General features: G+C 48.8%; 1 protein-coding gene across 1 annotated transcript in view; it reads right to left on the bottom strand.

Annotated features, from left to right (window-relative positions):
- Nucleotides 1–14,876, bottom strand: part of RETREG1 (reticulophagy regulator 1) — a 113,930-nt gene extending 99,054 nt beyond the window's left edge. Inside the window, exon 1 of the mRNA XM_036226246.1 lies at nucleotides 14,587–14,876. Coding sequence (XP_036082139.1) covers nucleotides 14,587–14,840 — 254 coding nt within the window. The 5' untranslated portion in view covers nucleotides 14,841–14,876. The remainder of the gene's footprint in view (nucleotides 1–14,586) is intronic.
- Nucleotides 14,877–15,585: the final 709 nt, after the last annotated feature.

The following is a 15,585-nucleotide window of genomic DNA, read 5'->3' as shown; positions in this document are numbered from 1 at the left end:
TCAGAGCCAGCAGCCGGTACACAGAACCAACTGTCTTAGTCACACACAGCACTAACACGCAAGCGTGCTGAACTTCTCAGCTTTGCTCAGTGATGTTATTAAAAATAAAAAAAACGTAAAGGACATTGACGATTTCCATTTTGATAGATGAAAGCTAGTATTCACGAATGCTCGTAAATCAATAAAGCAGAAAAGTAGTTTTTAGGTCACATTTTCCATTTCCACCTGGAATATATTTAGACATCTATTTTAGTAAATTTAGAACTTGAGCCAAAAGTGAAACTGTATTGTTAAATCTCTTTAAATATTTAGATATCATTTTAAAAGGTTAAGAGTTCAATGTGTCTCATTTTGCATAAACTATGATGATAAACTGGTTAAAGTCACTAAAATTTTCTGATGTTCTCCACAACATGACAATGCAAGTTGTTTTGAATTCGCCCAGAAGGTATTTGGAAGTTAAATTTAAAAAGGTAAACTAAATAAATATATATCCATTTCAGAAAAGGTGAATTGATAAAGTAAGGTTTCCATACTCCAGTCAAGACCGGAAGACGCACCCGTGCGGGGTGAGGTGCACGCCGCAGGGGGGTTCGTACGATGCCCCCCGCCAGCTTGTGAGCGGCCTGCCCCACGTACAACGCCTGAGCTGCTGAGCCCCAGACAAGGCACCGCAAGGCCGTCTGCGGAATCGTGGCGGAATGTCCCTCTCTGGATGCTGGAGATGTAAAGCTTTGTGCACTGTGGACCCTAAACTGTACTGTTCCGATAGACATCTCTGGTTCTGACTTTTACACTTTATTTCCCATGAAAGCCCGAATTTTTTAAAACACTGAGTGCACGCAACACGAGGTAGTCACAGACAGAAACCATGCGTGCGCTCAGGAGGAGAGCTTGATGAGAAGAGGTCGACAGTCATTTTAAAGGGGTTTTCTTAAAAGCAACAACAACAAAAAAAGCCCTCAAGTTGTGTTTGATAACCGACATGACTATTAAAGTGACCGTGTCCCTTTTAATAGGTCTTGGGGTTGCTTTAGCAAACACAAGTATCAATTTGTAATTTCCATAAAAATGTTTCCTTTGAATAGCAAATGCATTTCCAAGTGACTAGAACTTTCGCTGTGAAAGGTTTTCCAGGATGGAAATCCCCTCGTCATGTGATAAAAGGTGGCATGGATGTGAGACGTCCTGTGCTAAGGAGATGTGATCAAGTGAAACCATTATGCCTGAGAACGAGAGAAAATCCATCCTCGAGTGTCTCCTTTTTCCAAAACGACCTTAACAAACTCTGGCCCCATGACAGAGGGTGAGTAGGGAGGGTGAAGTCTGAAGCTCACAGCTGGGAGCTTTTGAGGGCCCCAGCAGATGGCAAACCGCCGGGAGAGCTGTCAGTACGTCCGCTCCAGACTCTCGAGACCCCCAGAGACGTAGTCACATCAACACAGCAAAATTTCCACGCTGACCTGAAAACTCTGATCAGTGATTCTGGCACTTGGGAACATGATGGTTTCGCCTTCTCAAGTTTCATCATGCTCACGGTGTTAACACTTAGCCGCACGCAGTTTTTAAAAGGGGTCAGGAGGCTCTGATCTGGGTCACGCTGCCAGCTCACCGTGGGGACGTGGGCCTCGGTGTCTTCATCTATAACATGAGGTGATTAAACTGGACCAAAGACTCCCTATCTTTTGTTTCGTCATACGGATGCCTTCTCTTAGGAAAGGTTTAGCTGCTAATAAAACAAGTAACCTGGTTTACTAGGTCAGAGCAAGTGCAACTCCACCATAGAAATAAGTATCTTCCATCAGCTGTTCGAAATACGGAAAACAGATTAGTGCCTTCGAAGGACTGGGGAACGTGGGGTCCGAGGTGATTTTAATAGATCCATTCTGATCCTTTGGATAAAATCTGCAACTCTGGATCCACATTTCCTTCCGTGCTGCACAGACCGGCAAAACACAAGCAAAAGTACCAGGGTGCTTTCTGGAAGGTGACAGCCATAAAGTGTCACCTAGGTGGCACTAAGCTCCACACCAAACCTAAAATGTAAATAGCAGTGACAGTCTCTCCGCCCAGTGCATCCTGGTCTGTGACACGTTAGAATGTTTGTTCTGAGCACCAACTAAGGAGGTCAAAGCAGGAATTCTCTCCACCTTTGGGTTTATGTAGGTGCAGCCTATATTCTAGAACATCACATATTCTCGCAAAGCTGGCCCTGATGCCACCCTCCAGGGCTTGACTCAGCAAAGCCCATGGCATCCAGCTGGGATGGCCTCCCTGAACAACTCCAGGGGGCATCATGCAAGCCGTTTTCGGTGTGGGCGCCCCTTGGAGGTGCACAGAAGCCCCGGGTTCAACTTCACAGGGCTACAAGGGACCAGAAGAGTCCTATGCAACTTTTATACGGCAAATGTTGAATCTTGGAAGTATGAAAGCCAAAAAGAAATGTGTTGAGCTTGCCCTGAAGATCCAAAGCACGAGCAATAACAACACAGCAGTCTGGCCAACTCCCTGGTTCCTTAAATGCCAAAAATCGAAAATCAATAGCTGGACAGGTCACCAATCGTCCGCAAGAGATCAAGCATCGGAAAGGCGTCCAGCGGCTCCGGGGCAACGCTGGGAGCAAGAGAGAAGATGAGAAAGACAATGCTCTGAAACTCTAAGGGGAAATGACTTCCAGAAACCTGAACCAAGCCAAGCCAGCGATCAGCTGGAAGGGTGGGATAAAGATATATTTTGCTCCCAAGTTCTCAAAACATGCGTTTCCTTTGTACTCCCTCAGAGCTGGAGAATGTGCTCTCTCCATACAGAAGAGCTCACCAAGGAAGAGTCCAGTAACAGGAAAAACAAACAGAAATGAGAAACTCAGAGCAAACACAAGACAGCCTCACACCATCAGGAATGGTTTCTTCTTAAGGAGAAGGCGTGGCGGGCGGGGCTCCTCATTCGGGCTGCTGCCTTTCTCCCGACCCCATTCTCAGCAAGGGGCCAGCAGTGGAGGCTCTAACACAGAAGAGCAGAGACAGGATGACACCGCGAATGTCCTAAGGGTACAGCAGGCCCAGGGGACAGCCGCACTAGACCGGAACAGGAGGGTGAGGACTCCTACGGGAACAGCCCCGAGGGAAAAGGAAAAAAAGGGAGAAATGGAGCCTCAGCCTGATGTGTGTTTGACCTTTATCGGAAGTTTTCCAGAAATGTCGGAGAGTTAAAAAAGATCAAATAGAAAGAAAATGCTGAGTAACAGCAGAGTAAGGTTGCACCAGAAAGGACCCGCCAACGGCATTCTCTTTAGCTCATGTGTTCATGATGCTTACGTAATGATAAAACCCCACATCGTGACGCCATTATAGCAGACGGAGGACGGGAAGAGTGTGTGTGTAAACTGGGGTGGGAAGAAAAAAATAATGACTCAGATTGTTGAATCAAGAAATGGCATTTTGTAACTAGGGACAGTGACAGACGACGACTAGGCGTATTGTGGTGATCATTTTGCAATGTATACAAACATCAAATCATTTTGTTGTACACCTAATGTAATGTTGTGTATCAATTATGCCTTGAACATATTTTTATAGAAATTATAAACGTAAAAAAAAAGAAAGAAATGGCCTTTTAAGGATATTATTTAGAAAAGCCTACATAGAGATAAAAGGAAAAAAATTACAATTGCTCTGAAAAACAGAACTGAGAAGTAGGGAGAGGCAGGGCAAGAGATGGCGGAATTTTTGCTCTAAGAGAGAGAAAAAAAGAAAGAGTGTGTATGTGTAGGGAGAAAAAGTGATTGATTTTCATACACAGTATTTCCACATATTCTGTAATCACAGCTTTAATTTTTTTCTTTGACTCGAGTGGTACTCGACACTTGAGAATTGTAATAAGCTTCTAAGAATTAGAAAAACAAACACACAGAGAAACGAAGTACCTTCACATTGCACCAGGTGCCATGAAAGATACAACTGAAATGAACAGGCAAGACCTGGGGCAGGTGGTGAGGACGACCCACTGAGGTGACCAGGAGACTAATGACAGCAAAGGGGCTGTGGAAAAGCTGGCGGGGACACGCAGAGCCGGGCAGGCGGAAGGAGCAGGGCCAGGAGCTGGGAGGAGCTGCGAACAGTCTCTGCGGCTGAGCCAGGAGAAACCAGCAGCCCAGCGTCCCGCCCCCCCAACCTTAGGTATGGCAGCTGTGCTCCTTAAAGACAAGATGCCATGTCCCCAAAACTGAACGCACCCAGACTCATACCCCAAAGTGTTTTAGGTACTGGTCTACCACCAAGCAGTGCAGCCGTCTAGGAGATGCAGGAGTCCAAGTGACATTTTCCCCGGAGCGAAAGAGCCTTCCTCATGTCAAAAGGTCAAACACGACGGGAACCGAACGACGATGAAGCTGGACCCCCTGACCGCTCAGAGAAGCGCACCCTCATTTTTGGTAAAGAATGCCGAAAAGGGAAAACAGCTATGGCAGGGCAGAGCTGGAGCTGGTGCTAAACTTCTACTTGGGAAAAAAATAACTGCTTCCCCAAAGGCAGAGAGATAAGATGAGATAACCAGCTACAGCCGATGTTTTCCTGGAGAAGTAAATTACCTTTGTCCTCTGGAAGGCAGAAGGGCTAAGCCACACGACACCGCGTTCTCGGTACGTGGCGCCTCCCCTTGACACACAGAGCTCTGCCACATGCTGTCATCTTGGGGCAAGTGACTTAAATGCCCTGAGCCTCGACATCCCCGTCTGCAAAATGGGACAAGGACACCTTGCTGGGTGGTGTCCGAGTTAAGTAAGAGAACTACATCGAGAGCCCGGTAAAGTCGGAGCCCAGTGCACGGCCACTGTTAACATCAGTCATCACTACGGGTATTACCAAGGGAAACCACGCGAGGCCACAGAAAGTGCACCCCAAAATATGCCAAAAGAAAAAAAAAAAAAAACGGCTCGTTATACGGTAACCACATCGTTTATCCAGAAACCCAGTGGGCCTACGTGGCCACAACTTGAGTGAGCGTGCGGTGTCATCGGAGTTTATTTTTCCAGTGAAAGGTTCGGTCAGTGTCTGGGCAGAGACGGGAGGCCAGCTGCCCCATGGGTGGCTCTAGCTCTTGCTCCCAGTTCTGAGATTCCATCCGAAGCGTTCAAGTGGCCACACCTTGCCCAGCGTGACGTTGCGTAGGTGATGCTCCCTTCATCCCCAAGACAAAAATATTTCCTTTCCAAATAAACTGTAAAGGAGTGGGGAACGAAGCACTGTAGAAAAATCTTTCCGAAGGGCCTTTGAAAAGACTTGAGTTTGATGCCTCTCAAAGCAGGTCTGTAAAGACGCGTGGACCGAGAGCATAAAGAAAGCCAAGAAAACGACGTCACTTCCCCGCAATCGTTTGATTTCCTTCCCCATGAAAGCTACAGCCAGCCTCGTCCTCCCCCAACCTCTTCAATGTGAGCAGAGCATTTCCTCCTTCAGAGGGAAATGATTCCGCTACAGGCCCGCCCACCTCTCCCTCTCTCCTCCAGTGTCAGAAGAGCCTCTAAGGCCAGCCCTTGTAGCGTCCCCAGAGGCCCCTGCTGTCACTTCTCCCTCTCCCACGACATCACCTCCATCTCCACAAATTCCAGCGTCCTTCCAAGCGCCCACCCTGGTGTCTCCAGGTACCCGAGGAACAGGTGGAAAATGGCCTGGGCAGGGGGTGGTGAGGACTCTACAGAGAGAATGCCACAGAAACCCAGCTCAAACGCAGCCACGGACATTCAAAGCAGGGCATCTCAGCAGACGCGAGAGCCAGGCATTAGAACGCGGATTCCCGATGCTGCTTGATCTCCATTTGCCAAGTCAGGAACAGGCGGGGGGGACCAAATCGCGGAGGGGCCAAGGACCGGGGATGGGGGCACTGCCCGCCACGCAGACTGCGCTATGAAGCCGTTTGGAGGAGGCGGTGATGGGGAGGGAGGACGAGAGGCCCCTCTCCTTCTGGTGTGGCCGGGGAGGCCATGCCCCCGCCCACAGGAAGCGGCACTCGCCAGGTGAACGCTGGCTGTTGGTCGGCTTCAAGTGCCACCTCACTCGGCTTCTCCTAAACACCTCTCTCTCTGGGACCTGCCAGGCTCTAACTCCCTCCCAAGGTGCTCGCTGTGGTCACCCACCTAGTTAATGTCAGTGTTTCAACACTGCCCCCTGGTTCCCTCCTACAGCACTCCTGACACACCCAAACCTGTGCCCCACCCGGCCCGGCCCGTGCGCGCCAGCCCATCATCTCCCCTGTGGGGACTCGCTGGACAGCTGGTCACCCTCCTCTCCCACTCTCCACCCCCCCCACACTGCCCCAACATGCTGCAGCTTCAGCGACCCTCATAATTGTTAATATAAACCACGCACCATTTACCACCGTGGGCCGGGTCATTCCCCCCCGCCGCCCCCGAAACCATTCAATCCTCCCGATTTTACCTCTGCAGTCCCCCCTGAACCCACCTCCTCTTCCTCATCCCTACTGTCCTTCCTCACTGGGGTCTGGCCCCAGGCTCTTGCTCCCCCAGTTCATCGAGGGCACCCATGGGAAGCCGGCAAGCAGGATTTGGCTCGGCTGCCACACAAAGCACTACGCTGACTAATGGTGTCTGCCCTCGCTCACCCAGCTCCGACCACACTGACCTCCCTGCTCATCCACAAACACCCCGAGCCCACCCGCACCCCAGGCCCTGCGCACACACCTCTCCTCTGCCTGGAACGCTCCCCCACAGAGGCAGCGGCTTGGGTCCACCCCCGATTTGCTCTCAGGTGTCTGCTCGAGGTCACACATCTGAGAGGACAGCGCTGGCCACTCCGGCAGAGCAGCCCCTCCTTGCCACTCCCTGTCCCCCGTCTCTGCTTTCGTTTTCCCTATGACACCCAGACTCTCCTAGACTTGTGTATATTTATCGTCCTTTTCCACCAATTCCACCCCTGGAATATACATTCCAAGAAAAAAGGGACCTTATTTTTTGTCCACTGCTCGATCTCTAGCTCCAAGAACAGTGCCGACAAGTAGCAGACGCTCAATAAATAACTGTTAAGTTTTTGACCACTGGTCTCGAAAGGGAGTAACATGACGGTATTTCTACTAGGATAGTAGAGACTGCTTGTACATCAAATACATCCAAATTTCTCGGCACAGTCCAACAGCGATCGCTTAATAAATTGCCCGTTTCTCTTTCCAACCTCACCTCTGGTACTCTCCCCAGGATGTAAAACCACCCTCCCCTCCTCCCCACCACCCTGCCCCTCCCCTTCCCCCCTCCCTCCCTCCCTCCTTCCATCTCATTCTCTTTACATAAGTGAATACTTCTGAGTGCTACCGTGTACCCTGTTCAAGCTTCCACGAACTAGCTAACGGAGCACCTAGCACACAACGGCTACTCAACATGCATTAGTTCTCTTCCACGTTCTACATACTGATGCTCCAGGCCCCTCCCCAATCCCCAGACCCCCTCATGCAGCACCAAGGAAATCCTGTTGGCTCTCCTTGGCCCGCGCATGACAAGTCAGCACTCGCGGCCTAGCCCTGCACGCGCATGATTTGCTTACTCATCTGTCTTCTCCCCAGCGACCAGAATGTGTCCGAGTCACCGCTGTGTTCCTGGGAACAGTGACATCCTTCATTTATTTGTACTCATTTGGATCCATCGGGGAGCTTTAAAACATTCCCGCACAATAGGAGGAAAAGGAAAAAAGAGTAGCAAAAAGAAGCTGAGGTGAAGTTATTACCCAAAGAGCGCAACCAGAAAATGGTGCAGCATCTCTAAGGATGGGCTTTGTCATTATTACATTAGTGAGGAAAACATGCTGAGATTCTAGGATGAGTGTTAATCTGGTAAACAAAAAAACAAAACAAAAAAAAAAACAGCCCCGTTTCTCAAGTCCTCGACCAGCAGCTCCTGGATCTAAGGGACAGAGGTCTGAGAGAAGAGCCTGACGTGGGAACTCGCGAAAGAGCCGCTGCGCCTGAAGACAAGCACAGGGGCCACCGCTCCAGAAACGCCAGCTGCATGCCAGACACAAAACACAGCCACAGCCGCTGTCACCGAACTGGAGCCTTCCTCCAGTGCGAGACCATTCCTTCTTGAACCAGCCCCGCCCTGGCCAGGCGAGGGGAATGTGGTCCAGCTCCCTTCACTAAACCTTGTGAGCCTCCGCCATGTTTCGGAACCCAGGCTGGCTGCAGGCATCCAAGACCCATCATTTGTGCCCCCTGCTCCCCAGGACGGGCCCTCGGCGGGCAGCAGGTCAGCCTCCATGCCGACAGCATTGCGTGCCCACTCCCATTTATCCCTGGGGTCGTCCCACGCGGAAAGCCCTCACCGTTAACCCTACTTTACAATCACACCTCTCTTCAAGCCTGTACGACAGATTGCACAGAGCTTTCAACAGTGATTCCAAACCCCCAATCTCCACTATTCCTAAACTGTAGAGCCCTAGAGACTGTGACCTACAATTTACAACTGTGGTGTGTTATTTTAATCAATTCACTGCATCAGCCACGTCTCCTAAGTCAGAGAGTAAGTTTTCAATGACAAGCTTTATGACCCAGCCCCGCAACTACGGTCCGGGGCTGTGCTACCACTACGGTAGCCACTAGTCGCATGTGGCTATTGAAACTTAAGTTTAAATGAAATAAAATTATCAATGAAGCTCCTGAGCCACACTAGCCACAGTGCATATGCTCGACAGCCACAGGAGGCTACGGGCTACCGTCCTAGACACCATAAAATGTAAAATGTTTCCATCGCTGCAAATATTCTATTAAACAGAACAGGCCAGAGTGTCAACGTTATCATTGACAATTCAATGGATTTCTATGAGCCTTAGATTCTTCTTGTCTAAAAAGAGAACAGCCCTGCCTCACTGGGCTGCTGTAAGAGTTAAGCGAGGTGCTAAAGGTGGATGTCCTTAATAACTGTAGTAGTTATAGTTTGACAAGGTAGACCTGTAAACACAGTTATATAGTTACATACAGGTGTCGTCTGATGAGAGTCTAGCATTGGTCAACAGCGGCAGCTGTCAGAGGGAGTCACCAGCAATTAGAACAAAGAAATTCTATCTCAGGCTGCGTGACTAGGAGGATGCTGCCCGAGGAGGGGCCGGAGTACACGCTGGCCAGGGCATCTCAGGAATGCTGCATTTGAGGAGGAGTACAGATGAACCGAGGCTGTCCAGGAGAGCCAGGAAAACAGTGAGCGGAAGGAGCCCAGGATCTGTCAGCTGGGAAGACGACGACTCGGCAGGCACAGAGAACGGGGGAAATCTCGGCACAGACAAAGGACTGTGCTGGGGAGGGGCCCCCACCTTGGGCCGCTGCAGAGATAACCAGGAGGTGGGTTTAACTCCGCGTAAGGAAAATAGTTGCTACTCGGCGTTGTCCAACAGTGGGAAATGCCGCCTTATGGAGAAGAGAGCTCCAGAGAGTGTTCAAACCGGAGCGTGTATGAAGTCACCTAAGGAACTGGAGGAAACGTGAGTGTTTGTCCAGGCTCCACGTTCGGGAATTCTGGTCCAGCAGGTGTGCTGTGGAGCTTGTGTCCCTAACAAGCACCTGGCGATGCCTTAGATGGTTGGCAAGACCTCTCCAACCAGAAGAACCGTCAGAGACCATATAGATAGACGTGCTCTTGACACCAGCTGGGAGCTGGACCCTGCAACCTTCCAAACCAGCTCTAGAGGACATCGCCCTGAAGACTCCCAGCGGTTCCTGGGCATTCCAGACTGCACCCACGGCCAGCCTGGGACACCCCCAAAGCCAGAGCACCCAAGATCTCCTGCCCTTGTGCGGTCACCTCAGGCAAATCACTTTCTTGATGTTTTACTGTTTACACAAACAGAGGGTAATGTGGCCATGCAATGCCAGATGCTCCAGGGAAGAAGGCTTATGAGTAGACTTTCCTGTATGCCATGGTCTCCAGTGGGGGGTTCAATGCTAAGTTGCATCTGTGTGTATTCGACGCTACAGAGGCAGTGTACCCCAAGATGGGGCTGCACCGGAAGGCATCCAATTTCCATTGTATGACTGGCCGGAAGAGCAAGAATAGGGGCATTTTGCTTCGTCCCTTGCCTATCCAAGGCAACTGTCATGTGGCCACGCAAAACATGAGTCAGAGCCTGCCACTCCTCTTACTGAAAACAGACACTTCACACAAAGACTTCTGCCTAAATTTTTTCAATAACTTTATTCATTATAGCCAACCGTGAAAAGAACCCAAATGAACATCCACTAGCAAATGGATATTGTGGCATATCCCCAAAGTGGCATGCTGGCCGATAACAAAGAGGAACAAGTAACTGATAATACACGATAGGCGTAAATCTCAAAACTTTATACTGAGTAAACAAAGCCAGACACAAAAGATATCGCAATACATGGTATCACTTACACGAAACTTTAGAGGAGACAAATCAAATATATATTCAGAAAGGAGATCAATCCCCAGGGGTGGGTAAGTGACTGGAACGAGACTCAAAGAAATCTTTTGGAGTGATGGAATGTTCTAGATCATGGGTGCCATTGTGATTGCACAAGTGTAGACATTTGACTGTACACTTAGAGTACGTGCGTTTGACGGTATACTGAAAAAGTTAATTATTTGAAAACGAAACCAAATGGGCACTTTCTGTTTCATGGGGTTCACTCTATTTCATGTTGTTTTTACAACAGTTGTCATTGGTTACCTCTATCTGGATAAGCGTGGGAAGGAGATCTTTAAACTCTTTACCCTCTTATACTTTTAAACCTTTTAACTACAAAGTGGTATTAACTATTTTTTAAATGAGTAATATTTCAAATTAAGAGAAAGAATTTTTAAAACATGTCCCTCATTGGCAAAATGAGGAAGACACAGCCCTAAAACTTGAACTGTGGCCTAATCTACTTCAGGTTATGGAAACCCTGCTTCTTAAGGGAGGTTCTAAATATGGTCTGTATTTATCAAGCTTTTCTCGGCTCTTGAGACAATTTTTTTTTTTAGCATTATTAAGTATTTTTCATAAAATATATATAATAGGTAAGAATGCATACATACACAATTTTTAAATAATTACAAGTTGAACACCAGGGAACAGCCACTCAGTCAGAAAACAGAAAACTGCCTACACCCCAGAACCTTCCATGTACCCCTCCATGCTCACAGCTTCTCACTCCTGCAAGACACAAGCGTGTTCTTGATTTCAGGGATAAAAATGTCTCTCTTATCTATGTGCATATCCCTAATCAATACTATTTAGTTTTGCAGATTTTAAAACTTTTTAAAAACTGAATCATTCCACACATATTATTGTGTGTTTTTGCCCAAAATTACACTTGTTAAATTCATCCATGTTGTTGCCTACAGCTATAGTTTACTTTCATTGTTACATAGCGCTTTGTGATAGGAATAAATGTACCACGATTTATTTATCTATTAAAATAGTCATGGACATTTTTACGAGGCATTTTTTTTTTTTATCCCCATCTGCTGGAGGAAAAAAACAAGTCCGAACACACAGCATGACATTCACAGCAACCGCTGCCCCCAAATGCATCTTCAGAAACACCTGGCCAATCTCATCTCCCCTACTTCTCTCTACCAACCACATGCCATTACGTCAGTTTAGTATATTGGTAAAAATATGAAGTACCATTCCTTAGGGGCCGGAGGGCTGTTAAGCATCATCTAGATCTACACAAATCATTCCTGTCCATCAAGGTCTGGTCCAAGAATGATCTCCCTATGAAGACCCCCACAATCTCTTCCATCCAAAGTAGCACCACTACCCCAAAAACCACATGAAAATGAGCTCTCCTGTCTCTGACTCTTCTCCCACACTAGCTTCATGCAGCCTTGAGTTACATCCATTTGTTATGGACACGTCTCATTGTTGGTCCCTGTAGTACTCAGTACTAAAATCTTGCAGATAACGGGCAGGTAATAAATGTTGGAGCTTTTGAACTCAGACTCTAAAATCTGAAAGCTACTGCTGGTGGCAGGTACTAAATCACTCAAAAAATATATGTTCAAAAAGTTAATTTAAAAAAAATGAAATAATATCAATTAAGGTGAACACATCATCACTATTGCTTAAGACAAGATTTGGGTTCCTCATATTTCTAACATTGATCTTTTTGTTTATCTCGTAAAAAATACAGAGTTTTATAGTTCCTGGGACACAGAGGATCGCACAATTTAAGATCGCTTTCTAAAAAGTACATTATTTAAAGAAAATAATGTCCTCAAAACATATTTTAACCTGGGAAACAACAAAGGGAGAAAAAGCCCAAAATATTAAAATTCATTAAAGAAAATAAATGGGTCAGAAATTCCAATTAAAGAGTATTTCAGACCCCAAAAAAAGCAATACTGATATCTTTCCATCAGAAAATACATACCTGGAAGGCAGACACTGCGAACAGGAGAAAAAATGAAACGGATAAGCAGAAAGCTATAACTAGATTCAAGGCCTCATCACTGTTTGCCTCTCCATAAGACTCATTTAAAAAAAGAGAAATGGATGGACGACATCACTCCTGAATAATATCAAATATGCCTTCAATTACTTTATGCAAAAATCATTCTTTTCAACAGACATTATGAAGACTACATCATAGAAAAATGTTTGCAACTCATACCACAGAAATTAGATTAATGTTTTTAATATAAAAAGTTCCTACAAATCAACAGGAAAAAGCCCAAGGGCTCAACTAGAAACATGGATAAGTTATTTATAAACAGATAATGCAAAGGAAAGATAATTATAATGGCTCTTGAACATAGGAAAACATGCTCAATCCCAGACAAATACTAATTAAAACCACAGTGGGAGACCCTTTTTCACCCATCGGATTTGTAAGATCAAAAAGTTTGATAAAATGCTGTTGGCAAGGGTATAAACAAACAGGCTGTCACACACATTTGCTGGTTGGAGCATAAATTGGTAGAACTCTAAGGAAGTGCAATAATTTAGTGATATCCATCAAAGTCACAAGTGCATATCCTCTCTGATCCAATATTTCCACTTCTGGAAATTCATCCTACAGAACTTGCATATATACAAAATAATGCACATACAAAGCCATTAGCTGTACCACTGAAAGAGCAAAAGTTTGGAATCCTTAGTCCATCACCAGGAGTAAGGTTTAATAATTTGTGTCATCCTTACAATAGAATTCTGTGTAGCCGAAAAAGAACATGGACATGATCTCCAAGGCACTCTAAGAAGAGGAATAAACCAGATAGTATTCTACGATTTGCATAGAATATTGTATATTTGGTGAAATATGCACTATCTGGAAAGATGAAAGGAACTGGTAACACTAATCAATAAAATCTAAAATTAGGAGAGTTTAAAAAAATATGTTCCTCACTGGTAAAATGACTGCGATGCGGCCCTAAGACAATTGAACTATTATTGCCCATCCTAGCATAATACAATATACCCTCCCTATCTGAGTGCTTATACAACTTCAGACAGAGAAATTTGGAATAAACTCTAGAAACACACATAGCTAAAAGACCTAAAGTAAAGTAGATTCACATTCAGGGGCCCTGATAAGATACAGCCAGTTTTTAGAGAAAACCAGGAGGACTAGCAAAGATCTGTTAAAAAAAAAAAAAAAATCTTTGAATTGCTCGAATTAACCTAGAAAATGGCTGGCTGCGTGTATGTCTTGTGCACTTATTCATTTCCTCACTTTAAGGTTAAGAAATCTATGTCTCATAACAAGGTATCTGATGCCCGAGATCTGCTTGATCTGCACTGTGTGTGGGACATGCTTGTTAGGAGGAGGCAACAAACAAAGGCTTTTCTCCGCCCTCCATCAGACTGTAACAGTGACAGGGCATGTTCTTCAGCGGAGGAGCCAGACGCTTCCCCTGTCCTTACCCGCGAAGGGCTCTATTTGGAGAGACAAACCTGTTGATCAGGGGCTTACCAGGGAACATTCCTATGTATTCTCTCTGTACCTCGCCTAAAAAAATATGGCCGTTTTGTACACTGTGCGCACCTGGGGGGAGGCGGGGTGATGTACATAATCCACCTGTTTGCCTCCTGCTTTTCCATCATGGAGTAAAGACAGTAAACCCAACCCTCCAGGGAACGGAAAAACAAATCATTCAGGGCCCAGCTCAGGTGGCTGATGAAGGCGGCGCAGTCTTGAGCGTGTACCTAACTAAGCTGGTCCAGATATGCCTGCCGGGGTGGGGGTGAGGGGCACAAACGAATACAAGTTCAAGCACGATTGCTTGGGCATGCTTTGTGGGAGCAGGTCCAGACCTGCGAGTTATAGAAAGCAAGAAGCCAAAGTTTCTGACCTACTGGGCACACCTGTAAGTACAGGTGCAGGTAGGTCAGCCGACCACCTCGCCTGCGAGGCTGGATGCACGCACGCGGGATGCCTACTGTTTACGGGGAAGCGAGTCTGGAGTTAAGTTGGAGTGGGTGTCTACCTGTTCCAGAAAGGTGGCCGAGAAAGTAGGGCAGGGCTGACACTTCTCCCTCCGCAGTGTCCAGCGCGCGCCCCTCCACCCCGGGCCCCGGGCGCCCCAAGGTCACCTGCCCTCCCCGGCGCCCCCCTCCCCCCACCCCGGCCCCGAGCTCTCACCAGAAGAGCAGGTTGGCCGCGACGAAGGCGAGCAGGCTGCGCAGCGGCCTCTTCCAGCTCAGGAGCTCGTCGGCGCGGCAGCCGAGCCACAGCACGGGCTCGCCCAGCAGCCAGGCCACCGCGGCGGCCGCCCTGCCGCCGGCGTCCTCCACCTGCCGCCCCGCGCCCCGCGGCCGCGCGTCCCGCGCCCGCTCCGCGGCGGCCGGAGCCGGGCATCCCGCCTGGGCGTGCGCCGGGGGCGCCGGGCTCGCCATCTTCCGCGGCGCTCGCAGGCGGGGTCGGGCACGCGCGCGGGCGCGCCTGGGTGTCGGCTCCGAGAGGGCGGCGGGTCCCCGCGCGGGGCGCGCTCCGTGGGGCGCCGGCGCTGGGTGCCTTGTGACGTCAGCCCGGCCGCGGCGGGGGCGCCCCCCGGGGAAGTGGGCGCGGCGCAGGCCGCGCAGGGCGGGGCGGCGGGCGCCGAGGGGCCGGGCGGCCTCCCCGGCTCCGTGGGTGCGAACTGGGCGGGGTCCCGGGGAGCGTGACCCCCTTTTCCCTCCGCGCTGCAGAGCGGGGCGAAGCAGAGGACCGCCTCCCGGTTACTTGTCCAAAAGGGAGTCGGGACGACGGGCAGGATCAGCTGGACACCTTCACTTTCTCAAGCTGGGGCCGCCGCTCCACCACCCCGAAGCCCTGGAGAGTTTTATGGGGCGCCGGTTCCGCCGACGGCGGATGCCAGCCCCGGCGATCCCCCGGCCCAGTGCCCTTGCGGGAACAGCCGGCCCGACCCCCGCGGAGGTCTGTAGTACTCCGAGAATACGTGATGATATAAATGTTGGATTGAGGAAGGAAGAAAAAAAAATTGGGGTCAATTAAGGAGCATCTGGCCCTCTCTTTTTTCAAGTGAGGAAACGCCAGGCCGCAGCGACGAGGCGGGGGTTGGGGGGAGGCGCTTCCTCTCCCCGACATGTGGGCCAAGCTCCCAAACGCATGTCGGGCAATGGGAGGTACAGGTGAGCGGGC

This window comes from Rousettus aegyptiacus, unplaced genomic scaffold (assembly GCF_014176215.1).
Source record: "Rousettus aegyptiacus isolate mRouAeg1 unplaced genomic scaffold, mRouAeg1.p scaffold_m13_p_8, whole genome shotgun sequence".
NCBI classification, from domain to species: domain Eukaryota; kingdom Metazoa; phylum Chordata; class Mammalia; order Chiroptera; family Pteropodidae; genus Rousettus; species Rousettus aegyptiacus.
Note: the sequence above shows the minus strand (reverse complement) of the source record. Positions and strands in the feature narration are given on the sequence as shown.